Consider the following 27,661-nt stretch of genomic DNA (forward strand, 5'->3'; position numbering starts at 1 on the left):
CATGTGGACATGTATGAAGCTGTATGTAGAAATTTGCAATCCTTGCACAGTAGCTTGTGAAGTAGGTACTTTGCAATGGTATGCGACTTCCATTAAGAATCATCGACAGTAATTTTGAAGTGCGCAATGTTGATGACGGAGTTAAAATTAGCGATGTTCTATGTGATTGGTGGATGATTGTGCGACCGCTTAGTTGTGTCCAATGAGGGACTCGCTTTGGTACCGCTGTAGAAAGGGTGGAAGGACTGGGTAAGAGTTACGTGCCGCACATAGGCAGCGCTTGCCCGCTGGTAGGGCGTGTCACATACGGGTTTCTACAGCAAATCCTGCATGGAAAGGCGACTGTAGGCAGCAGCCAATCAGATGTTCACATTACTCTTTTGTGTCGAAAGACGGTGCACACACTGAAGATGGCAGAGGTGGAGAGGGTCAGGGTTTTGATGCTTGGAGACATATTTGTGCAAGGCTTACAACACTATGCCGAGAGTAGGCATGTGGCACACCATTTCGATGTGCGAGGAGTGGAGGTGGTGTGGAGAGCTGACACTGATGCCAATGCTGCAGCATTCTGCAAGTTTGAAGAGACATGCGTAGGATGACCGCCCCTCATTTGGTAATTTTGCACTACGGTGCTTGCCATTTGGGATACCTGACTTCACGTACTTTGTTGGCAGATTTAGCACAGTTGGTTGAAGCACTCATGACCATCTTCCCAACAACAAAAGTAATTTTTTCTGCTTTACCCTAGAGAGTACAATGCAACAACACTTCTGTTTTCTGTCCAGATCAAAGCATCGGGAGGTATATCATCAATCACGGCATGCGTGCATTCATGCTACAAGTTGGTATGTTTTTTGTAGCCATGATAACATTGCTCCAAGCAATGCGCATTACTTTGCAATGCGCAAGGAGATGGTGTTGCGCTATCTTCTTTGGGAAATGCAATGTTCTTTTGGAACGTAAGGCTTGCTTTAGAGAAGGCTAGGGATTGGTCCATAAAGTTAATTAGGTGTGTTCTGACCGACGTACTTTAGTAAGACCGTCTTCTCCCTCACACGAGACCACACAGCTTTGGCTTTCCATGCTCGAAATCAGATTATCTGGATTTTGGGAGACTCATGGATACATTGGTTGAAAGTGCATGCAGAAAGCTGCAGTTTATCTACAAATCTTGGATTTCCACATGCGGAAGTGCACTGGCATGGCGTGCGTGGCATGAGATGGCTGGACTTGGTACCTCCTTGTGTTACTTTACTGACAGAGTGTCCTCCAGATATACTGATCATTCATTGTGGAGGAAATAGTTTAGGCCATGTATCTGGAATTTCTTTGCAATTTGCAATGAAGGAAGGACTCGTGAAGCTCATGGACATGTTTCCAAATTGTCAAATACTTTTTTCCTGTATTGCCCAAAGACAAATATGCCTGCGTTCTTCTGCATTTGGTCCACAAATGGAGAAAGCGAGACGCAATGTGAATAAGGCTGATTGTGCATTTTTAAGAGATGTTGGCATGTCCTCTTTCCACAATGAAAACATTTTGTTTCGCAGCACTTGCATTTTCCTCAGAGACGGAGTCCACCTCACATATGCTGGCAATCAGATTTTTCTTCGCAATGTACAAAATACATTGCGATCTCTTTTGCAATCACACTAACCTATCTGACAATCCGTTTCACCCAATCCACTCCATTTCAACCCACACAACACACCACCAAAAGGCTCTTTTCAGAGCCGCCACTTACTCCCAACGTACACTTTATTGCGTTTGCTCCGCTTGCACCCTCCATTTTTTCCTCTACGACTGTCTGCAAACTTTTTCAGAACTCTGCAGGGGTCTACGGCCGTCACTTCATAGTTCTACTGTTATACTGAGAAAGGCGGCTCTGAAAAGAGCCTTTTCTGTAATTTTTGTTGTTTTTACGTTCATTGCTTAACAGCACACGGCACACTAGGAGAAGAGGCGAAAGGAGGGTAAGGAAGGGACACCAGCCACGGGGATAAGAAAGGGCAACTGAACAGAGAAAGATTTAGGGTGAGCTTTATTTAGGTTAGGAGCCGATCTTCTGGTGCTCAGTGACTGCAGCCTCAAAAGCACTTCGAAAACTCCCCCCCTGCAGAGTACTGCGTCACAATATGTGCACACAACTATCACCTTTGAAAGGTAAGGGTCAACAGCATTGCAAATGGCTTGTGAGGCAGCTGGAGGGAAGCACTCACCCACAGGAGTGTCTCTTGTGGTGGGAGGATCGGATACCGAGGATGCTGAGAAGGAACTCAAGCGACTACGATCTTCACATGGCACCACCTTGCAAATGTCCACAGTGTGGAACGAAGTGAGGTGTCACTTCATGGTTGTCGTACCAAAACTGTACGCTCCAAATCTCCCGCGACTCAACACCACCTCGCACTGGTTACACTTCACCAGGTTCGCACGTGCTTTTGGTACGTTCCCATAAATGGAAAAGAACCGCCACACCCACGACTCCCGGCGAGTGCGACTAGTGCAGAGTTCCTCCACTTCATTCTCTTCCTCCTCTTCTTCCTCGATCTCTACATCATCACCCATATATCTGTCTGCAGGCCCTTGGTGAGGTGGTGGTGGTGGCGGGTTTGGGGGTGGTGCAGAGGCTAATGACCCAACAGCAGCCATGGAAGCCATACCGATTAGTTTCCTTTTGGTCACTACAGCAGTAAAGGCAACATACCACAATCTGCTCTAGCTAGAAGTACAATGAAGATGCACTCGGGGTGTGGCCTTTTGTAAGGGTGCAGGGGTGTGCCTCATGACCATCTTCATCCCTACAAAGCGGTACACAAATTTTGCACAGCAACTCCTGAGGTGGCCTATTGTTTGGGATGTGTGAAATTATATTTTTACACTCTACAATACTTTACCTTGTGTCTACAAGTTCATTTGTATTGTTGCGGAAGCACACCAACTGCGGAAATTAGTCCCCATGCTCAGCGTAGGTGCGGTCACATGATGACGTTCTCAACACATCCGCCCCAGTAATGAAAGTCCCCTGGACAGCAAATGCAAAGAATACAAATGTGCGCATGTGCACAAGTGTCCTATGGACAGTGTTCGGGTTCTCAAACTACTTCAAAGTGCAACACAAGTGAGAGGGACAGTTGGGAACAGGCGCAATGTTTACAATACTTACGTTTCTACTGCGCATGTGCACACATGCTATGTTCACTGTACGGACAGTTCCAGTGTCCTTAGGACAGCTCCATTTTGTTTGCCTATGAACTTGCCGGCCACCGTGCCTGTTCTACGGATGGCACCATTTTGGCTGCGTCCGATACGGACCGCTATACTGTCCTTCACACACTCCCATTTTCCTCATTTACACCCATCCGGACATCTGATGTGTTCTACTAACATGTATTATCTCGTTTCCCAGCGGTACGCCGAGGTAGTATATCCTTTGGACACCCCTTTCTGTTTATGTACGCACAATTTCAACAGATGGTGCAGTCACACATCACATCCGTCTTACTTGACATTAGACAGCACCCACATTCCATTCCTTGCGGATAGGTCGAACAGGCGCAATGTTCGCAAACATTTTATGTCTTTTTAAAAACAAATTCTACGCACAAACTCTTTCTCTACAACTACTGTACAAAAACATTTCAAACACACACACACACACATTAATCTAAAGAAATAGCAGGTGAAGCGGACACTGAAACTAATATGGGGGAATTAGGATTCAACACGGGCTGGTTATCATGAGAAGATTTGTGAAGGGAAGAAGGGATGGATATTTTGTCAAAACGTCTATTTTCCTGTTCAAGGTTTGGGGATGGTTCACTAGGGAATGGAGAAGCAGGGCAGGTGCAGCTGGGGCAATGATAACAAACTTTTCCTCTCACACAGTCCTCCACAAACTCCTGTAAACTTTGAAAATTGTCGTTCAATATTTTCTGCTGTATCCTTTTTATACTGTCTTCTTCTGTCTCATCTGTTGCCCTTTCTTCTTTTCTTTCTTGGTCTGTTAAAAAAAAAAATACATAAGTTGAATGCCTCTAAAATACTGGTCACTATTTTGCATATGCAGAGCAATGTGTACCATTATTGTCGCTGTCTTCAGACATTTCCCCATGCGGGAAATGCTCCTCCAGCCACTCCAAAGTACTAGCCATTTCTGAGTCAAAACAACAGAAAGAAATTATTATTTCTGAACCACATACCACAAACAAACATCACCCATATAAAAAAATGACCTGCACTCACTCTTTTGCTGTAATGTCCCTTCGTCCTACTGCGTCCGTTCACTGTCGTTCCAGGCTGCCGAGTTTCCGTGAAGTGATTATGCTGGAGGCATCCTTTCTTTTTTATGGTACCATCCACTTTATTCTACATGGTTATAAAATGTGTAGTTTTCATTTTCCAGCTTCAGGTTTCCATATTTACTTATTACTATTTATAATATGTTTATGTCCTTCTACGTTGCACATTTTTTGTGTAAGACAATAGTACATTTTCAGCTATCCCCAGCCTCTTTGGGTAATGTTGATCCTGTCCAACCCTGTCCGCAAACAGGCTCTCAGTCCGTCACTTTCCAATATAAATAGGGCGGGGGTTCTGTATGTTCTATGTTAAATGTATGTCTAGTACATAGATTATACTACATATCTCTCAAAATCACATGATTACAATGTATATTCTGCTCAACCACTTCATTGCCACAATTTCATGCTTAAATTCCACCTTCCTAAAACCTATATAATTCCCTACAAAAAAAACTTTGTTACGGGGACTTTACAGTTAAGTTGCCCTCCCAAAAACCAGTAAAATTCACAACAAAGAAAACTTTGTTGAGGGGACGTTATGGTTAAGTTGCCATCCCAAAAACCAGTGAAATTCACTACAAAAAAAACTTTGTTGAGGGGACATTATGGTTAAGTTGCCCTAACAAAAACCTGTACACTTCACTAAAACAAGAATTTCCTCCTCCCCTTTATGCTTCAAATTAAAACCGAAAAACCCTTGAAATTCACCAGTTATGGTAAAGTAAGCCCCCAACCCTGTCACCACCCCTGTGCACTGCTAACACTAACACCCAGACCATGAAAGATGTCATCTCAAATGTGAATGCTGACATTAATGATGACATCACTTGTTTAGCCCCTTTCTTTTCCTTCCCTGCCATACATATATATGTGTATTCAGTAACAAAAAATCCCTAAAGGAATGTTATACTTCACAGTGCAACCAAACACCACTGCACATTCCCCCATTATAGTAAGCTAAGCAACCATAACTCGCACCATATGCGTGCATTGCTAAGACTAACACCCAGGACATCAAAGATGAGATCACAAATATCATTGATGACATCACTGATGACATCACATGTGAAAATAATATCCCTAAAAAGTCCCTGCCTACAAGGGGTTCTTTCTATTATGTTGGTAGCAAGATGTCAGGGGTGATTGTGTAATGTTACACATGTACTAACTAGCTCACAAATGTACACATAATACACACTTGTGGTAAAACAAACAATACATATGCCGACCCAATGCATCTAACTGAGCGGCACATACAGGGAAACTGAAGTAGGGTAGAAAGAACTAGCAGCATCCCACAGTTTATCTTCCTGTATACAAATTAATTGTGTGTTTGAGGCCTGCCATTGCCCCATGCATGTGCCTCATGAGCTGACACCAGACCCTAAGGAAAGTACTTTAAGAACACACAACAAGGGTAACGTTTTGGTATACAGCACCTTTTCAATTTTCATATTGTGCTGGTCAGTGAATAAAACCATCTAGCCTACAATTTTCAATGCACCAAAATAAATGAGGCACACATGTGATGTCATCAGTGATGTCATCAATGATATTTGTGATGTCATCTTTGATGTCCTGGGTGTTAGTCTTAGCAATGCACGTAGATGGTGTGAGTTATGGTTGCTTAACTTACTATAATGGGGGAATGTACAGTGGTGTTTGGTTGCACTGTGAAGTATAACATTCCTTTAGGGAATTTTTTTTCTGAATACACACATATATATATATGTATGTCAGGGAAGGAAAAGAAAGGGGCTAAACAAGTGATGTCGTCATTGATGTCAGCATTCACATTTGAGATGACATCTTTCATGGTCTGGGTTTTAGTGTTAGCAGTGCACAGGGGTGGTGGCAGGGTTGGGGGCTTACTTTACCTTAATTGGTGAATTTCAGGGGCTTTTCGGTTTTAATTTGAAGCATAAAGGGGATGAGGAAAGTTTTTTTTTAGTGAAGTGTACAGGTTTTTGTTAGGGCAAATTAACCATAACGTCCCCTCAACAAAGTTTTATATATATATATATATATGTATATATATATATATATATACATATATATATATATATATATATGTATATTTGAGGTGTTCCTTGTATGCTATTGCCAGAAGTTGTCAGGGAGGCAGTTCTGGCATGTGATTTTGTAATTGTCACCTACCCAAGTTTTGTTTATGAATTCGATGTTGATACCTCCGTCGCACAGGTAGTCGTAAATCTCTGTGGCATGTTTGTACATTGTTCTAGCATTGATTAGGCTGCAATGGATCTTTGACGTGGTGAGGTTTGTTTATTGCTCCTTGTTTTGTTTTGCGGTTGTTCAGTTGGAGTGCTTCTGTGTTTTCTCAAAGATTGGTTGATGATCCGTAGAGTCTGCTTCGTTGTTGAGGCGGTCTGTTAAATTGATGGTTGGGTTGATGAGTTCTTCTGCTTCATCGTCTTCTATGTTTTGATGATGTTATTGGCGGTTTCCTTGTGTATTTGTGATGTATAGAGTGAGGGCCTTAGTTTTGTATCTTTCTCTTCTGGCATCTTCTCTTCTTTTTGCAGGGTTCAAATTGGTTCTCGGCATGCTTGGACATGTTGGTGGCATTGGGGTGTTGCGGTGCTGTGGTTGTTGCTAGGTACGGTGTAAGATATAGGGATTTTTCTCTTCTCATGATGTTTGTTCTGTTGTCTGGCCAATCATTCTATCAACTGTTAACACAACACATAGACATGGCATCTGGATACCAACTGGAGACTAAAGTCTTATCTAGAGTCTTACTGAAGGCAGTATCATCAAGCGATTAAATCTGAATAAAACACATATTTCACCACTCGGATTTCCGAAGCTCTAAAGAAACCTAAAGAACTGTTTTAAGTGGTGAAGGAACGTTAATCTCATAATCTTATCTCTCCTTCTGTGCCCTCTTCGCAGGCTCTCTGTGACAACCTCTCTGGATTTTTTATCTAAAAGATTGCTAACATCAGGAAGAAAATATCGGTTTTGGAAGAAACTATTGTACCATCTCCTTCTTCGCCATTGCCTGTGCCACTGTACAATGATGCAACCTTTTCAAAATGTGATCCCACTATTGAGGAGGATCAAATATGCAAAACTATTCTGCAGTTGAAATCCTGTTCTCCATTGGACCCTATTGCACTTGAAGTATTTAAAATATCAGCCTAGAAATAACTCCTTATATTACTCTAGCTGTAAATTCTTTGTTGTCTCATGGTATGTGTCCACCTAGCCCTAAACATGGTGATGTGACTTCTGTATTAAAAAAAAAACATGTTAAACCGTACATCTCCAACCACTTTTCAGCCTATTTCTCTCCTTAAATTCCTCATGAAGGTACTTGAGACTAGTTACTCTTCGGCTGAGAAATGTTCTAGACAAGGGGGGTCATTAAAAGGTTGGAGGTAGCCATGCCGCTATTAGTGGCATGGCTAGCCCTTTACTGGGTACCTGGTCTGGGTTCCTCGAATGAGGAATTACCGGGCCATTCCAATCTTGGAGGACCCGGTAATTCCTCGTTTAAGGAACCCGGACCCGGTACCTCCCCATTCCCATTCAAGCCTGCATAGGGCTCAATGGGAATGGGGAGGGTGCTAACAACGGGTCCGTTAATAACGGGCCCGTTGTTAGCACCCTGGTCTGCTCGCAGGACCCGCTAAGGACACCTGGTAAAATCAGGCACTCTTAACGGGTCCCGCGAGCAAACCTTATAATGCAGCGGTAGGGGTTTAACGTGGCCGGCATCTCTACCGGCCCCGTTAAACCCCTACCGCCAACCTTGTAATGACCCCCAAGGCCTCTATACTAAATTCCTAGCAATCAGGCTTCTAACCTTCTATGGGCACTGAAGCAGTGTTGGTGTCAGTTGTTGATGATTTAGCCAGAATACTTGACCAGGATGGGGTAGGTTTTCTAATCCTGTTGGACTTGTCCGCCGTGTTTGTCACCATCGACCACGCATTCTGTGTCATCGCATGGAGCAGGTTGGGGTTACTGGGGCAGTCCTAACGTGGATCAGGTCCTTAATTTCAAAAACAAACCCAAACATTATCACTACCACAATTTAGATTGCATCCTTCTGTCCTATCCTGTGGGGTCTGCTATTTCACCCCTGCTTTTTAATGTCTGCATTCATCCGTTAGCCAACTTAATACAGGATCATGCGTGTCATTCATATGTCTATGCAGAGGACACCCAGCTTATTGTGAGAGTGGATCAAAACTTTAATGCAACTGCCTCACGGTTGCATGGGTGTTTAGCAGCCATTGGCACCTAGATTAACTAAACTTGGTCAAAACTTAATGGAGACAAAACCAAGGTCCTAGTAGTTGGTCCCCATGCTTCTCAGCCTCTCTGGAATACCGATTTCTGACCCTCTTCTCTGTTCTCACTTCCCTCACCGGTGGACTCTGTTAAGAACCTGGGCATTAAAATAGTGGCCTCCTTGTCTTCAGGTTAGCACCAGGCGCAGCTCAGGCTTTTCCAAGTTAAGGGCTTTAAAAAATGTGATCCTTATATGACCTTCTAACTTGTGGTTTCCTCTGCCATCATGGGAATCCTGGATTACTGCAATGCTACTCTGCTAGCCCAACATAAATACTATCTGAGAAGACTGCCGACTGTTCAAAACTCAAGCAGCTCGGTAGGTTGCGACTAACCAAGGTATGCTAATGTTTCTCCAGTCCTTAACAACCTAGATTGACTCTTGCTTGAGGGCAGGGCTACGTTTGAGGTCCTTTGCCTGCTGCACCAAGCGTTGCATGGTCATGGGGTCCTCTTATCTTCATGAGAAGATTGTTCCTTATGTACCTGCCATATGTAATGAACATCTTCTTCTTGTCCCACAGTTGAGGAAACAACTGTTAGGGATCAGGCTTTTTCTGTTGCAGCCCCTCCCTCTGGAATTATCTTCCATTGGCCCTTAGACTTTTGGATGATTATTCGAAATTCGGAAAGGATCTTAAGACTTTTCTATCGTAAGCAGTTGAGTTGTTTTCTGTTATGCCTTTCAGTTTCTATGTCTGGTGACTTATATGGGCCATCCTGCTCAATGTTCCAAGATACCTTCAGGTGACAGCTGTGCTATACCAAGTAAATTAACATAACAGCATAACAGACACCACCTTCCCCAAAATAATACAGCCTTCCAGCGGACCCACATACACCTACACTATCACGAATATTCTCCCTGTCTATATCACCACCCCTCCCAATGTCTGTTAGAAATGTTACCAATTTTCCCATCACCTATTCTTATCCCCACTCCTCCTTTTTCCTCAGACTTAGGTCTGGTGAACAGTAGTGGGGACCCAATACACCAATGTCCTGGACAAGCCTGGCACTCTGAGACAGCTCAGGTGATGATTTGGCACAGTGTAGAAGATTCATAACCGTACATTGCAAGATATACAGTCTTGTACACTCCCATTGTACGTTTTACAAATATCCCTATGAGAAAGGGCAATGTGACAAAAAACACCAGTGAGTGTACCAACCTGCTTGCATTAAAACAAAGAGCATTTTGGGAACATAACAATGTCTCTAGATGTTTATATTTGACAAATATGACTGTGATAAATGTGTAAAATGCACACTGTGCTTCGTGCCCATTTTATTTTTCACAATACTCACCCGAAATTGACATTTGTGTAAGACTGAAACAGTACATGTGGTTCAGGCAGCCTTAATCAAAATGAAGAGAATTTTAAATAGGAAGCTGTTCTCATACTAGTTTGCTTAAGGTGTTGCTATGAGGATATTTGTATAAAGACATTGCACCTGGTGAGTCAGTGCCAGCCAATTAGGCGGACAATTATGCAGGTTGGGTTCCCTGGTATATGGTTACATTCTCCTCTTGCCGGCTTGAGCCCCGGGGAAGCTGAAAACGAAAAGTGCTCAAAGAGTTATTTGGCAAGGGAAAAGGATGCAATAACACCAGGATAGAGGTGGAGTGGGACAGAGGACACCATGTGAAGTTGGGGAGTTGGGGTGGTCTGGGGAGTCGGTTATGGGTAGAATATGTTCAGTGTATCAGGGAAGTACCTGGGGAATATCGTAAGATTATTGTGGTAATGCCGCAAGTTGCGTTTGTAAAAGAAACTACATCACACGAAGCGAAGAGCGATAGTGGGTAATGGGTGAAGGTTAGGGAATGAAAAAGGATTTGAAGAAAGAGGGGGGACCAAAAAAAGATGAAGAGGGCCCATGGTGAGTGCCTGTGAGGATTGGGAAGACCTTTTAATTGTAGAGTGTTTTTCAGCTAATCTGCAGAGGTAACAGCTACTAGGCAGGGGGCAATGGGCCTTCGAAAATACATTATTGATGTAACATGTACAGTGGACATGGCCAAAGGCCAGGGCTAGTGGGCCTTGAAGAAACCTATTGGTTTAATATGTACAGTGGCCATGGCTAAATGCCATGGCCACAGGCCATAGTCGAAGGGCATGGCTAGTGGCCCCCAAGGAAACGTATTGGTGCAACATGTACAGTGGCCACTGCCGAAGGCCACGGCTAGTGTGCCCCAAAGAAACCCATGGGTGCTGCATGTCAACTGTGGGCACTGGCCATGGCTGGTGGGACCCAAAGAAACCTAGTAGTGCAATATGTGGTACAATATGTACAGTTGCCTCGGCCGAAGGCCATGACTAGTTGGCACCAAAGATACCTATTTGTGCAACTTGTCAGCTGTGGCCACGCACCATGGCCAAAAGCCATGGCTAGTGCGACCCAAAGAAACATGATCAGACATGTACAACAAACAAACTTGGTTTAGATTAGGATTGTTACCCTTGAGCAATGTACACATGGGGGCCAAGCGATGTAAGTAAAGTTAATGAAAATATGTGCTCATGTGCTTAGGATTGTGAAACTCATGCACTTTACGCTGTTTCACACTTTTTATACTGACATTCGGAAAACACTCAACATTACAAATATGGAAGAAATATGGAACTATAGACTGGTCCTAACACACCTTTTAGTTTTGCCTGATAGACATTCCTGTGGCACAGTGGTTAGGTTTTTAATTTTGGAACTGAGGAGAGATAATCTTCTAAAAGTTACAGGTTAATTTAATTCTGGAAGTTGTATGTACTAATTGTAAAATGATATATTTCTTCTCATCTCTTTTAAAATATTATAGACGGTACAATTTGTATACACTTTTTAACTGTGATGTATTTATTTTTGTATGCGCTCTCATGGATTGGTTTAAAAAAACAAAAAGCTTTTTGACTGATTGACTGACCTATCCACAGGTGCAGATGTGATTGGTAAGGTGCTATTTTATAAAGCAACTCTTGAATTTGGTTTGACTTTATATAGTTTTACGATAACGACTATGTATGTGAACATACAGATCCAATATGTATGTGGCTCTGCTTTAGAGAGTTTCATTGAGAATTGTTTCCCGTGAATATTATTGTGATGGAGTGCAATAGGAATGCCATTACATGTCTTTACTTCAATGCATTTGCATCATTCTGCATTTGCAGCAATGCTTTAGCATCGAGGAATTTACATCGGTTTTGCTCGTTTGAAAGGAAGCAAGTAAAACAGATGTAAAAGAGGGTTAGTAGCATCAAAGGGGGAGAATCCGAAAAGGGCAACAAAACACGTGACGCAAGGGAATATAATATAGACATCTATACTGTTTTGCTCGTTTTTCCGGAACCAATATAAAAAGGAATGAGGTTTATACTCAAAAAACGGTGGAGGATAGAGTAAAACAAGTTGCAGGAGAGTGTGAGAGATTCGGGGCGCTACCACTCGATTAATTAAAAAAGGAAATATAGTGATGTTAACGTATCATACCAATGCATTGCTATGCAAACACATCGAAGTAAAGACATCGAAGCTGGAAATGTTGTCCCATCCTGTATGGTAAGATCCATTTCATCCTTTAACCTGTACACAGAAAAGATAACACGTGTTTCCGGGCAAACAAGTTGATCCACACACAGGGCAGGTTTTTCTGTTTCTCTTTGTTCTTAAGGCACTTGATAAAGGACAGCCCATGAACTTAGGTCCACCATTTATGAACTATAAAGCATATTTTATTCATGCACATTATCATCACCCCACAATTGAAAATGAACTTGTGTTGTTTTGATTGTTTGGATACTCCATTGAGTAACTTCCCAGTATATAAGGTTAAGAACAATTAGTAACTCCTTAATTTGTTGAGTCATGTAGTGGTACATGTTTGGGCAAAGTCTCTGCTCCCCCTTGCACTTTTTGTGCAAGAGTAGGATTTCATCTCAACCATCCTCTCCCTCTAGCCCATTTTTGTTTTAAATGTGCAAATGATGAATTCTTCACACTTGTGGGTTTGCACATATTTTCACTTGGGCTCGTGCCAAATCCTGTTTGCAAGAGCATACATGACACATTGTTTTCGCGAGTTCATTCCTTTGCATTTCTGATGTATGCTTTTGGCACCATTCACAGGGGTTACATTAATAACCACAGGAAAATGCCATGCATTCAGGTATGGGATATTTATTCACCTTTTTTCTGCTTGTTGGACGCCTCCTTCAGCATGTCCAGCTGTGCATTCAGAACACTGATTTGCTGCTTCAGCTGTACAAATTCTGTGGATAGAAAGATGTGATAACATGTAATTAATACACACCCATTTTCTCACATAATACATTATCTTCAGGGAGAGAAGAGAGAGAGAGAGAGAGAGAGAGAGAGAGAGAGAGAGAGAGAGAGAGAGAGAGAGAGAGAGAGCATTTCTCAGAAAAGTTATGCATCAATATGGGTTTGCCGGTACCCCGTCAGTAATTTTTTTTAATTTTATTTTTTTTAAATCACTCACACAGCCCGCGGGCATCGAGGCGCTGTTACAGGAATTGTTTGTTTTTTAGTTGTGTAATAGTTTTTTGTCTTAGTTGCATATTTATAACGCGCTTAAATACCCAGAGGCTTCTAAGCGCGGACCCGTGGATCGACCCTGTGTTGCTTGGTGTCGTCTTGATTCCAAGGCAAACACGTTGCCGCTGAGCTATCCTCTGGGTCATTCTGGCTGGTTATCGGCAAACCCACCTTACTGTCTCTGCCATCAAATATCCCGGTATTACCGGGATATTACGGGTGGGAGCGTGACAGCATTGCTTAATTTTATGGGTGGGTGGGGATTGCCAGGGCTCAACCCAGGCACTTATTTCTGAGCCCTGTAACGTATGGTCTCAGAATCAGCTGGGTCATGATGTGGTGTTTTGGCAAATTTATTATTGTTACTGCCAGTCACATAATAAACACCTATAAAATCAGAGCAAAGTATAAAGGGTGATTGTGTTTAAAGACACACTTAAAAATGAGTCTCATGTCAAGACACAACGAGCACGTTATTTTATGTATATGTTGATTGGTATTTGTAAATCACACATCTGCTGTAGTGACCGAGTACATAATAAGCCAATGAGAGATGCAGCTTGAGCCCGATATGTTAACAGCACGGGGAGCAGCATGGGAGCTGCCCATCCTGACATGGGTGTGTTAGAAGGTATTTTAGCCCCAGAACTTGTTTTTCTTCTACAAATTAACCACTGCGTGGCAGTAAGTTCCCATTCCGATGGAGTCCTATAAGACTACATGGGAAGGGATTGCAAGAATCATCGGCACTGGTAGTACCGGTGTCAGTGATTCTGGCAATCATCTGCCAGTAGGGTCCTGCATTACCTGCAGATCAGGCCTGCCAGTAGATCAGTGCCCTTTGCCCAGACTTGTGCCAATCTGGAAAAAATGGCAGTGACGTAATTACCAGAAATTTATTCTGCCATTTTTTCCAGGCAGGCAAAGTTGTAATGAGCTGATTGTAAGGAGAAAATAATTTCTAAGCGATGGAAGCAGGGCACACATATTAGTAATGGATTCTTGTTACATGGGTCAAATCAATTAAGCTTTATTCGATAACTAGGATAAAAATCATATCACGATAGTAAAAATACAACAACGTTACCTATGAAAGCAATTGATTAAACTATTGCTTTAAAACACATATATTTCAAATGTATCTCATAGGATTGGAGACAACAAAGAATACTACTTTAAACCACTTCTACATCCAGAGGCATTGCTAGGGGGGCTCACGGGGCTATAGTCCTGGGACTTTTGTTTGTAGCCCCGGATAGAAGCTCAGGAGCTACAACAAAAATGCTAGCTAGCTGTGAGTCCCAACAGTCCCAAGGTTAGCGTAGCCCAGGATCTTTTCCAGACCTAGCAACACCCCTGCCTACATCACTAGTGTACAGAGTTTCTCAGCGAGAGCAGGCCCTGCACAGATATTGGAAACTGGCATTGCAGAGCACTTTGGCCCGCAGATTGCATCAATCCCCACTTCATGAAAAGTGGGCTTCAAACAAAAGGGTCTCAAGTTTGGATATAAGCGACCAAAGAAAGGGAATATTGATATTTGACTCCACGAAAATTGCGATCAACCTTCATGAGAGGCCGACTCAACATCTTAAAAACAAACGAAATCCTAGCCATCAGAGATAAAACCAGGGCAAGTTCTTCTTGTAGATTTTGTAACCAGACGAACGGAACTGAATCCTTGAGATATCTGCTTCTCGAATGCAAGGGCCACCTGTTTAAAGATTTCTGTAGCATGGATGAGGAATATTGGTGGTTCTACTTAATGAACGGTGCTAACCGGAAACCTGTCATTACAGCAGGGAATTTCATTGAGAGCTTAGCTCTAGACCTTAGAAAAACATCAGGGTCTAAAGGTCTCTACAAGCACTGGACCAAAGAATGAAAGAATGAAGGTTAGGCATGATCTACAAGATGGAGATGGAATTAAACTTCTAAACGGTTAGATGTTAATATATAAACTATGATCAAAAATCCAAATGATTGGATAAAGTGGACTACCTGGAATTTGAAGTTGTAGCACCCAAATAAGACTTATGGAGATAACCATTCTAACTTGTAAAAACTGGTAAAATACAGTTAAAATCAAGTATAAATAAATTAGACTCCACATCATCAAGGCTAAATGTGCTCAGACTCTCAGAGGCTCCTTTCCTGCCCACCTGCATGTCAGAGACTGCTCATGCAATTAGGCCAGCGAAACCTATGACTAACAGGCCCTGTGCCTGATTTACAAACACGTTTTTCAATGGGAAATACTATTGAAAACCACTTTGCAAAGAAGGCCCTCTGGCTCTACCATGCAGTACCTAGGATACATTAAGTATGGCTGCAGATCCTCTGTACGTTTTCCCAAGAAATTATTGTGACAGAGTTTGTTTCCTATAATGGAAGCCATGTTATATGTTGCCCTTGAGATCATTTGGGAAATAATGTAAGGATCCATTTGCACCCGAGCACGAAAAATAAACACGTGATGTCTTATCAGCTTCAAAGTATACCCATCCTTGCGCCATTTTCTCAAAAATACACACAATTCTAGTGGTCGTGTCCTAACAAGTCAGATCTGTGTTAATATGCTGGTCTGTTTGTATTCTACTTCCTACTTTGTCTGCATGTATGTGATATAGCTGAGCTGTGACTTGCAGACAGATTGCATGGGGCACTGAGGTTTTTTTCTTCCTACAAGAGTCACAGGATAAGCAGGCGTGTCTTCCTTGCCTTTAAAAAACATGCTATGGTGTGGGGGGCAATGGTTACCATGTTGTAAAATCAATAAAGAGAATTTAAAAAAAAATTGAAAAAACAGGCCATCTGCTGCCCTGGCATTTGCATCCAACTATATGCATGAAGGCTAAAAGAGAGGGCTGAGGATGGGTGAGGGGCGTATTCACAGTGACTGAAAATGTGCAGGTCAACTGGAACCCATATTGTGTTGATTGCTGCGTCCAACTATAACATTTTTCTCTCATCATTTGACTTGCTTTTCTGGATCTATAAGAAACAAATGTACATTTTTAATTCAGCCTAAATAGAAAATAATTCGTCATCTGTAAGTGGTTCTGTTAGCATCAGATATTTAATTGTTTAGGCACTTTGTAAATTAAAGGGATGAGCTTTAGGCATGTCCTTTTCAATATAAACCACACTTTGCAACATTGTATGGTTACTTAATAAACGCCTATACTTTTTTCATTTTACATTGTTATGTATAGTTCTGCTCGAGGAATGAATATTCATGTATTATCTGATCAAGAAAAGATGACTCTGATCATCTTTCTTGTGTGTCTTTTTAGTGAAAATAAGTTTTGAAATCTCTGTGCAGTTTCCTTTTATAGGTTAGTCACAAGTGCCCTCACGACTATAATGTATGACTGGCTCCCAGCAACCAGGGGGGCAGATTATAGAAATTCTGCACCGGTGCACGGTAATAGCAAATCAGAAAAGTTTGCCATATTTTTAAATACACTGGGACATTTGAAAAACCATTACACCATAACAAGCGCAGATTGGCAATGTATAAGGAAAAGTGCAAAAAGGATACATTTTGGATGCATTTTTGCACTACGGCAAAGTGTGCCCTAGTGCAAATAAAATTCCATATTAGCAATAGGGCACACTTTAGCCTGGTGCCAAAATGCAGTTTAAATATTTCTCAGTGTTTTTAAAATAGGGCAAACCTTGACCTAGAGCTAATGCTGTACAACTTTGCACTTGCACCACTGCAAGGTTTCTGTAATCTGCCTCAGGTGGGCACTGGAAGCACATTGTTTAGTGATAACCATTAAAACCTTTAATTGCCCGTTATTGTGAAAAGTAAAAAAGAAAAAAAAAATTTTTTTTTATAGCGAAAAGAAATGCTTGTTGTCACAACGCTCAATGCTTCTGTTTTGGGCACTGGGATTTGTTTTCTCATGCCCCTGCCACCACCCAGCCAGCTATAGCGTCACTGGGCACAACCAGTGTCCATAGCCAGTAGCCATGTTGCCCTGGGTCCCCTGGAAGCTACCCAAAGTGTCCACTGGCCATGGTTTGCAGTCATGGCCTTTGGCCACTGTGCCTGGGTCATGACCTTCGCCTATTCTCTCAGGCCCTTGCAAGCCACGCAAAATGCTTTTAAATAGCTAGCAGATTTTGAAGTTGGTGAACAAAATTTAAATTAGAGTGCAACTGTGTTTACAAAACGGGCATCATTTGGTGATTTACAATAAACATATTTATGGACTCTCGAGCAATGTGACACTCAGACTTGCAGCTTTTTTTTTTCTTTGAGTGATTTCTTGTAGTAGTAATGTCCCCAGGATGTACCTTGTCACCCCCTGAATTGTAGTGTCTCCTACGCCCCTGAGTGAAGCGTGCATCTAAACAGCATCCTGGCGCTGGCGGACACCGGTATGTAAGGACACGATTGAAACCATTATCTTGGAAATAGGAACATCTCAATTTCTTTCTTAAGTCTAAAATCATAGCAGGTCGAAAATGGTGCAGATGTTTGGCAGGAGGCTGTTTCACAGTTTGGCCACAGCTTTACCACCTGAACAGAGGACAAGTGTTTTCATTGGTTGATTTCTTAAATTTACCAGTTTTCCAAAACAAGGATCTAGTCTAGCTAAGAGGTCACCCTGCTTTCTGCTTGATTAAGCCTTCTCTTACTATAGGAAGGTAAGTCACTGTTTTAAAGGGAGCAGAGATTTGTAATGTGCATGTTCCTAAATTGGCAACCAATGTAAAGCCCGGACAGCTGGCAATACATGTTTCCATTGTTTACGTTTCGATTAACAGCATGCAGGTGAATTTTGTAGGCTTTGAAGTCTTTTGATGGAATTCTTCGAATGAGCCACATACAAAATGTTAGACTAATCCAGGTGGGAGGAAATGAAACAGTTACTACCTCAATGCTGGATATACTTCGCCCCAGAGCCAGTCCCACAACTACAGACTTACCTTTTGAGGGAGACAATTGTGTCACTTTCTTTATCAGTGGCCCTCAATGCTTACCCCTAACCTGACCCTTAACCTAACTTGCTGGCGGATACCACATGCACCATGGTTAATGGTGAATTGTCCCTGGCAAAGGGATGTCACATCACCTTTAAGTCACACCGCCTGTGTTGTTAATTCAAGGAGTTCTTTCCGGCTGGTGTGTATTCAGTGGCTGGGGTGGCTCTCGGCATTCTTCTCCCTGTGTACTAATGTGGAACACAAATTACTTTAGCCCGATTGGAACATGACACAATATTCCGTGGGGCGTTATGGTAATAGAACAAAATTATCTCAGGGATCTTATTCAGCAAAACGCAATCCACTGTTCACTGGTCTTCAAAGGGAGATGCTGAAGAAGAGGGAGATACTGAATCTGAGAAAGTTGGAGTACTGCTGTTAGCTGCTATAAGCCCCTGCCTGTGTTGCTTGTGCCTCTCGAGCCATTTTGAGATTGTTGGAGGCTGTTAAATGGAACTGGGTTCCACTCCATTTCCACCCTGTTTCTTCTAAATGATCTGCGCAAGAAAATGGCCTTTGGGCCCCGGGGCACCTAGGGTCTATTGTAGTTGTTTCCCTTCTCCCCTGTACACTGCTTCTTTAGTTTGCCTCATCCGCTGTTCTTTGATCCGGTGTAGCAGAGAAGAGGAGACCTACTGAACTCCTCAGTTGAAGAGGTGTCGAGAAGACAAAGGAAAGAAGATAGGAGCACAGCGTCCATGAGGAGAAGCCTACTTCAGTTCTTAAGCTTCTGCACCTTCTAATGACTGAATGGAAGAGACAGTTCTGGTGTTCCAAAGAAGCTTGATAATGCTGCATGAACCCAGAGAGGTTTTCTAAAGGTGGAAGTGATGACAGACTGCAAACAGATGGCAGCGTGTTATTAATTGAGCTGGGTGGATGAACACCTGGGAATAGGACAAAATGACAGAGGGAAAAAAGTCCGACCCCCAAAAGTCTGACCACCATTTTTCCGCAGATATATATATGTGAGGGGGTAAAGTTAATAAAAATGTATAGGAGTAAGGTGGGGGAGCTGTGGTGGACTCCCCCCACATATATATTTGCAGAAAAATAACTAAAAATAAAAAAAAGGTCGGACATTTGGTAGTCAGATTTTTGCATTCAGTCATTTTATGCAGATCCGAACACCTGGTGTCCCAGCAGTGAATGCCAGAAAAGAAGGTGGGTTGTACCATCTGAATTGTGGGATATTTCTATTTTATTCATTAATCTAATCATGAGTGATTTGTGATAGGGTTTCTATGTTACAATCGTGTGTGAACTATGTACATTATTGATGTGTTACCAAGGGGGAAAGTGTTTTTTAAATTAATTTTTTATTAAGACGGGGGGAGAACGTTTGGTTGAACTTTGAATGATCAGAATTTTCAATGCAATAGGACTTCACACATTTCTATAACTTTAAGAGCTTTGGGTAATAAAGTTTGGGTAATTAAACTTGCCTGTATAGATAAAGAGCTTGCTTCTGGAAGTCTTCAGAGTCTCTGGAGTATTTCTTAAGAGCAGGGTGATTAATGGCTGTTGCTTTTTGAGGACTTGATCTCTTTACTTTAGACATGGTTTCAGGGGTGATTTTGGGCAATGCTGATCAGAATATACATTTTTATTTTTATTTTTGAAAACACCTTTCAGAGGAATTAGATGTATTTCTCAGAAATGCATTCTATGGAAACCTGGCTATTGCCTCAGAATTTTACAGATTTGTCTTTGTCTGTCAGTCCCATCACTGGCAGCAAAAGCTGAAGCAAGCATGTGATGTATTTCATTATTAGCACACTTTGAATGCAGGGGGTACAATATAAGTGTTTGGGGCATGCTGGGGAAACATTGTAGGTCATGTTCATCACACAGGCAGTGGCATTAGTGGGGTCATTACAACCCAGGCGCTAATTGCGCCAATTTTACCACCATGGTGGATGGTGGATTTACCGCCCCATTCCAAGGTGAGTGGGGCGGTAAATCCCCATTTCCCATTTTCCCTTCCCCATTCCCATTTTTGTCCCATAGGGCATAATGGGAGTGGGGAAGGCGCTAATTACGCCACCGTAAATTACGGTGGCGTAATTAGCATCATGGCAGGTTAGCGCCATGGATTTTAACGGCTGCTAAAAGCAGCCGTTAAAATCAGAATAGGCGTTAAGGGTTAACGACGGCGTTAACCCTTAACGCCTGGGTCGTAATGAGGCTGGTTGTGTGATGTAACACACCACCTGCTTGGATGGAGAAGGAATTTGTGATGGGTGGCTTGATTGAACTTGCACTCACACACAACTTGGATCATCATAATAGATGACACAAACATGTGTGTTTCATTGAAATGTATTAGCACACTTGGAAGGAAGCGAAACATGATTTGGGACATGCTCAAAGAAATTGATGGTAGAATCTTGCTTTTTAGTCAAGCAGTTGCAAACTTGTCAGTGTGATTTGGTGTGGGATGGAACAAACCACCTACCTTGAGAGAGGAGACATTTAAGTTGTGGCAGCTTGATTGAATAAGCACCCATGCATTCATTGGTTTAGCAACATAGGAGACATATGCCTGTGAACTTCTTTTGTTATTAGAACACTGTGAGGAAAGGGGAAAAGTGTTTGGGGCATACTGAAAAAACAGTATCCAGTGATTATAATTAATACAAAATAAAGAATGAATTATTAACGAATAAACAACAACGAAAACATACTGATTTTTGCAAAAAATATATATGTGGTGGTTATGGGTTAAATCTGGTGGGGAGGAAGTTGGGGTTTGGTTTTAAACATGGGGAAATGGGGGGCATGAGGTATTTTATTCGTTGTTTTGGGTTCAGTAATGTTTTTTAAATGTATTCATTATAATCACATGTAACCAGAAAACATTATTTAATCGATCTTGCTGATCATTCAGAAGTGAAACATTCTTGCTTCCCCTTCCTGCCACAAAACTCAACCCACTGAGCACACAAGAAATTGCAGGTTACTTAATTACCTTGTAACTCAGATGATCCCCCACATGAAAAGCACAATCAGAGCAGAATCAGACAAGTTATGAATCTGGGCATTAGATTCCTGGCCTCAACCAAAAGGTCTGATGGTCTGTAAAGGTCTGCAGACTCCCAGGTGGGTTTTTAGGAGATTTACCAAGTCTTCATTTAGATTTGTTTTGTTGGCTTGTGGTTCTCCGGTGTTGCCGGTAATTAATTCACAAGTATCATTGGTCTCTTGCCATTTTGATATTGGGATATTGCTACATGGGATTTTAACTTTGTTCTGACATTTGACACCTAGTTTCTGGTATAATTATAACGATTTTAATGGATTTAAAGGACTGAACAGATTTTGAGAAAATTAGTGAAATTCAGACTATGAAGACCCTCCAGGACACTAGAGATTGCTATACTACAATTCTAATTTAGTAAACATTGAGGGTCATTACAAGCTGGGCGGTAAGGGGTTAACGGCGCCGGTAATGGTGCCGACGCCATTAACCCCTTACCGCCCTATTACGAGTCTGCTCACGGGACCCGCAAAGGGCGCCTGGTAAAACCAGGTTCCCTTAGCGGGTCCCGCTAGCAGACCAGGGAGCTAGCAACGGGCCCGTTATCAACGTTCCCGTTGTTAGCTCCCTCCCCATTCCCATTGAGCCCTATGGGGGCTCAAATGGGAATGGGGATGGGTTCCCTGAAAGGGGAAATAGGGTCCTCCAAGGTTGGAATGGCCCGGTATTTCCCCATTCAATAACCCGGACCCGGTACGCGGTATGGGGGTAGCCATGGCGCTAATAGCGCCACGTCTACCTCCATACTCGTAATGGCCCCCATTGAAGTTAATGAAGCTTTCATTAAAATCCTCTGACTGGAAGTTTTTAATGCACTCTTAATGCATTTTTATTAATGTACTTTAATGCACTCTAAGAACTGTTTAGTATCTTTTGCTTATATTCTTTAAGTGAACATTGAGTGGAAGACAAAGGAAACTTGTGATCTTGGAGCTCTGCAATGTAAAATAAACGAGTAGGGTGCACCTCTGCAGTTACTGATGGTATTGTCAGATTGACACAGGTTTTTGTGGAGCTGGACAGATCTTTGAAGCAGAAATCTATAAATTGTGAGTGGTTGGGGTGTGTGTGGTCTTGGTGCTTTGACGTTTTGGAGAAAGCACTTACAGTTTAGTGCCTTTTACTATAAGAGTAAACTGCCTGTTGGATGATATGATAAGTCATTTATAACACGCCTGCACACAAATGTTTCTAGGCGCGACAGGACAAGAAGGGGGAAACAGAAGGAAGACAAACAACAATCTTACTAGGCCTTTTGTCATTCAGATCGTGCAGGGAAGAGGGGAGAAGTGCCAAGGTGGGGTAGAGGGGAGGAGAAGGGCAGGTGACTCAATAAGTGCAAAGAGTAGGGACTGTAGGGTTACGATACACACCCTTAAGCATTGATGGAGACCAGAGGCAGTGCAAGGGCAACTGGACATGCAGAAGCCTGGGCCCTAGTTCAGGGGTTTTGCCAGGTGACCAATGTGCAGAGCTATCAGGGACATTAAAAGGGAGAGGAAGAGAAAAAGCAGAAGCAAAAAGGTAGGTCTTGAGTTGCTTCCGGGCCCAAAGGTGGTTCTGCTCAGGCAGGGAGGTTGGTCCAGAGGAAGGCCCCAGCCGAGGATAGATATCTGCCCCCCATTCTCTGCTTGGAAAAGCGTTTGACCCTAAGAGAATTGGAGGTGGATGAGTGGAGAGCCCAAAAAGAAAGATGTTTAGAAAAAGAAAGTTGGAGGTGGTGGGGTCTCAAGCCCCGTAAAGCCTTGTGGATGATGCAAAGGGTCTTGAACTTGATCCTTGCAGCCACAGGGAGCCAATGCAGAGATTTCAGAGCTGGAGTGATACGATCCCTGGGCTTGAGGCCAAGGACAAGTCTCGCAGTCCTGTTCTGGATGAGTTGTAAAGGTTGAAGAGTAGAGACAGGCGGATTTAGAAAGAGGCTGCTGCAATAGTCCAATCTGGAAAGGACGAGGGCTCTAGAGACAGTGAGCTTCTTGGGGAATGTGAGAAAATGCAGAATACCTCTGAGGAGGTGGAGCTGAAAGTGGGACTTCTTAGAGACTTCAGAGCTGTGAGGAAAGAATGTAAGGGTGGAGTCGAAGATGACACCAAGATTCTTAGCCTCACAGGAAGGAGCAAGAAGAGGGCCCAGAGTGGGCGGCCCGAGAGAGAGAGGAAAGGAGGGAGCAGGTGTCCTTATGAGGAGCATCTTGGTCTTACTGGCATTAAGGCAGAAATCATTGGCAGCACACCATTCCTGAATTACCGCCAGACAGTTGGTATGAGAGAAGGAGCAGAGGTAGCTGAGGGGATGATCCTCAAAGAGAGCTGGTTGTCATCCGCAGAACACTGAAAGTTAGAACCAAATGTAGCATTGCAGTGGGCTACAGTTACTAGGTCGTGGTTGAACAGCCAGGGAGAAAGGTTATACCCCTGGGGAACACCACAAGTAGAGAGAGAGATAGAAGAGAGGAAAGATCCCAGTTGGACCTGGGAGGGTCATCAGTGGGAAAGGGGGTCAACCAGGACAGGCACTGACCAGTGATATCCAGGTTGTCACAGAGGCAATTGAGCAGGATGGCGTAGTTGACTATGTCAAACACAGAGGATAGATCATGGAGATTAAGGACAGAAGGAAGATTAGAGTCAAGATTAGAGAGCAAGCCTTCATGGGTGTTCAGGAGAGCAGTTTCCATGCTTCTGGCTGCTCTGAAGCCAGACTGGTGTCGTGGAGACAACCAACAGATTTAGTATGAAGATTAAGCTGGGAGATTGGCTGGGTAGCGATTTGGATACTACAGCAAAGTTAATGGAGAATACCCTTGATGCCTTAGGCTTTATCCATCATGTCAGAACCGCCACACATTCCAAGGGTCATACTCTGGATTGGATCTCCATGCTTAATGTTTCCGTAACCAATGTAGATGTGCAACCTTGTCCATGGTCGGACCATTTTAGTATTGGTTTCCAGTCCAGGGTGGAATCCTTTAGGATCAAATCTTCCCACCCAAAATTATCCATCACCAGTAGGAATCGAAAAAATTTGAATAAAGAGACGCTACATCCTTGGGCTCAATCTCTGAACACCGACATAGGCAAATTAGGAGATCTAGACGCCATGTCGGATAGGTTCATAAATTCTTTTAAAACAGTAACCAATAAGCTTGCCCCTATCAAAAATAAAACAAAGAAAACTGACCACAATAATAACTGGTTCTCTAAAGAACTATCAGAATTAAAAACTAAGAAAAATAAACTTTATCACACTTGGAGAAAGGATAAATCCGCTAATAATTTGAAAATGTACAAAAATAGTGCTGTTCAATTCAAAAAAGAGGTTATAACAGCCAAAAAGGAGGTACTAAATGAGAGGATCATTAATGCCAAATCAGACTGTAAGGAATTATTTAAAATATTAAAAGAACAAACACACGTACCAGGACCCATACCAGCCCCGATTATTAAGAATAAGGCCTGGTGCACAGAAATTCAGTCAGCAATGTCGACTAAATTGGATAAGATTAGAGAAACCATACAGATTAAAAAAGGTTCTCTGAACATATTAGATCAGCAGGAGAAGATCACACACCCCCAAGTTAAAGACAAAAATCAACCTTTATTTAGATTTTTGCCTATATCTGAAGAGGAATTGGCAAAAACTATCAGTCATCTCAAGAGCACAAGTTGTAAAGGCGATCCATGCTCTGCAATTATAATTAAGGAATGCCTACCCACCCTAATACCAGCTCTCACAAAATTTGTCAATGTTTCATTTGAGTCGAAGGTAGTGCCTGCTAATCTGAAAAATGCATGGATCACACCTCTACTAAAAAAGTCTAATCTCTGCCCACTCACCCCGTCGAACTATAGGCCCATTACTAACACCACCTTTCTTTTGAAAATACTGGATCGGGTGGCATATAATCAGATCTCCACATTCCTGGAACAGAATCAAATTCTGCATAATTATCAATCAGGATTCCGCGCCAATCATGGCACAGAAACAGCACTCCTAGCCCTTAAATCCCATCTTATTCAGGGCATGGATAAGGGTCAGATTGCCTTACTGATGATCCTGGATCTTTCGGCGGCTTTTGACCTGGTGGACCATTCGATCTTGTCCACCAGGCTAAGAGAAAAAGCGTTCTTTTCGGAAGAGGCCATTCTTTGGATATCATCCTTTCTAAAGGATCGGCAAATTAGAGTTACCAGTGAATTGGCAGAAGCAGATCCAATGTTATTGTTGTTCGGAGTTCCACAGGGAGCTTGCGTGTCACCATGTTTCTATAACATCTTCATGATCCCCTTCTTTCAGATGCTGGAGGAGGAAGGGATCATGTTTGCCAATTACGCGGATGACACGCAATGCATCCTACCTATCTCAGGAACCTACCAAAAGGACGTAGCTCTCATTAATGCAATATACCTAGAAATTCAAGATTGGATGGTATCCAATGGCCTTGCCCTAAACAGTGCCAAAACTGAACTTCTGTTGGTGGGCTCGCCAAGTAAATTGGATAAATTAGGAGCAGAATATAAGAACATCAACCTGGACAATTGTGCTATCAAAATCTTGTCCAAAGTTAAGACCTTGGGCGTATGCCTGGATAGACACCTAAATATGAAGGCTCAGGTGAACAGTCTTGTTTCATCAGCCTCATATTTCCTCAAACTTTTTCGCCATCTCCGTCCATTTATTTCTGAAAAATTCAGAATCATTGGCTAGAGCCATCATTGGATCAAAATTAGATTATGGATGCAGTCTTTTGGTGGGTATCCCTCAGACCGAGATTCATCGTCTTCAGGTGATTCAAAATGGGGCTGTGAGAGTAGTTAAGGGCTTAAGTAAGAGAGATCATGTATCAGAGGCCAGAAGGAGCCTTCATTGGTTGCCGGTTAGAGAAAGAATTCAGTTTAGACTTCTGCTCATTACCCAGAAATGCATTGTAGGACCAATGCCATCATATCTGAAGGAAGCTATAATCGTGAAGGACAAGGGAAGGTCACTGAGATCAGATTACTCTAATACACTCAGTGTACCCCGGCATGAGACCAACAAAACAAGGCAGGGGTCTTTTGAAGTTGCAGCACCCATTGCTTGGAACGCCCTTCCAACCTCAATAAGAACGTTGGTCTCAACAGAACTCTTTAAAAAGAAATTGAAAACATTGCTTTTCGCCTAAACCCGCCCAGAGGGATAATGGACAGACAATAGTTTAGCTGTTTTTGTGCCCTATTTTATGTTTGTATGTCTGCGCCCATCAGCCTTTGGGTACCAGGTGCGCATTACAAATGACTTAACATAACATAACATAACATAACAGATGGCCAGCATTTCCAGGGGTTTACCCAGGAAAGGAGGTTTGGAGATCGGGTGATATAGTCAGAGAGGAAGGATAAGCAGAGGGCTTCTTAAGAAGGGGGTGCACAAGGGGGTGCTTAAAGGGGAGGGCAAGGTTCAAGTGGCAAAGGAGTGATTGCAGAAGTTGGACAAGGCTGGAGCCAGGGTGTCGATGTGGTCCTTGATGGTTCTGGATGAGATGGGGAGATCCTGCTTTGACAAGACTTTCATTGATCGGACTTGTCTGGAAACATTGGGCCTCATTACAAGTTAGCCTGTCGGGATTTAACAGTGCTGGTAAAACTGTACTGGCACCGTTTGCAGGCCAGCTAACTACGAGTTCTGCAGCCGGTGGTGTTACACCCGCCAGGTCTTACCTGGCGGGCGAAACGCCACCAGCCGCAGACGGACGTGGAAACCCCAGCACCATTACCGCATGGTGCCGGTATTTCCATGGCCCACATTCCCGTGGAGTTCTATAGGACTCCCTGGGAATGGGGAGTAACAGAATGCCGGCTACGGAATTACCGGACCACCAGGGCTGTAATGCCCCGGTAAGTCTGGCAAGTCTGGAGCCAGTAAATCCCTACAGGTCAGGCGGCAGCCTGCCAGTTTTACCGGCACGACTACCACCTGACTCGTAATGAGGCCCATTGTCAGGGGAGAACAGTGGAAAGGAGGAGAAAGGAGGAGGAGAAGCAGCCGAAGACAGGCCAGGGGAGAACAGTGGAAAGGAGGAGAAAGGAGGGGGAGAAGCAGCCAAAGACAGGCCAGGGGTGGCGGAGGAAGACGAGGTAGAGGAGGCGAGAGTAGACAGGATATCCTGAGTTTAAGTGGTGAAATGAGAAGCCAGGGCCATGCAGAGGGACTGGGAGGGAACAGGAGAGGTAGACACTGCAGCCGGATTGGCCAGCTCCTTGCAGATTTTGAAAAGTTTGGCTGAGTTGTTAGATGGTGCAGAGACACAGGCTTGGATGTAGGCTCTCTTCTTAGAAAGGGCATATAGTTTGTAATGCCTTTGGAGCAGTCAACAGGCCAGTTTGTCAGAGGGTGCGCCTGATGCTCTCCACTTCCTCTCAGCCGCTCCTACACTTGCGTTTAAGGGTGGTGAGGTCA

The 27,661-nt window shown here is 43.0% G+C and overlaps 1 protein-coding gene across 1 annotated transcript in view; it reads right to left on the reverse strand.

Annotated features, from left to right (window-relative positions):
* Positions 1 to 27,661, reverse strand: part of LOC138472725 (pulmonary surfactant-associated protein D-like) — a 203,387-nt gene that overhangs the window by 65,723 nt on the left and 110,003 nt on the right. The window contains exon 4 of the mRNA XM_069611044.1: positions 12,812 to 12,895. Within this exon, the coding sequence (XP_069467145.1) occupies positions 12,812 to 12,895 (84 nt within the window). The remainder of the gene's footprint in view (positions 1 to 12,811; positions 12,896 to 27,661) is intronic.

Source organism: Ambystoma mexicanum, chromosome 8, assembly GCF_040938575.1.
Source record: "Ambystoma mexicanum isolate Mex_15411 chromosome 8, UKY_AmexF1_1, whole genome shotgun sequence".
Lineage (NCBI taxonomy): Eukaryota > Metazoa > Chordata > Amphibia > Caudata > Ambystomatidae > Ambystoma > Ambystoma mexicanum.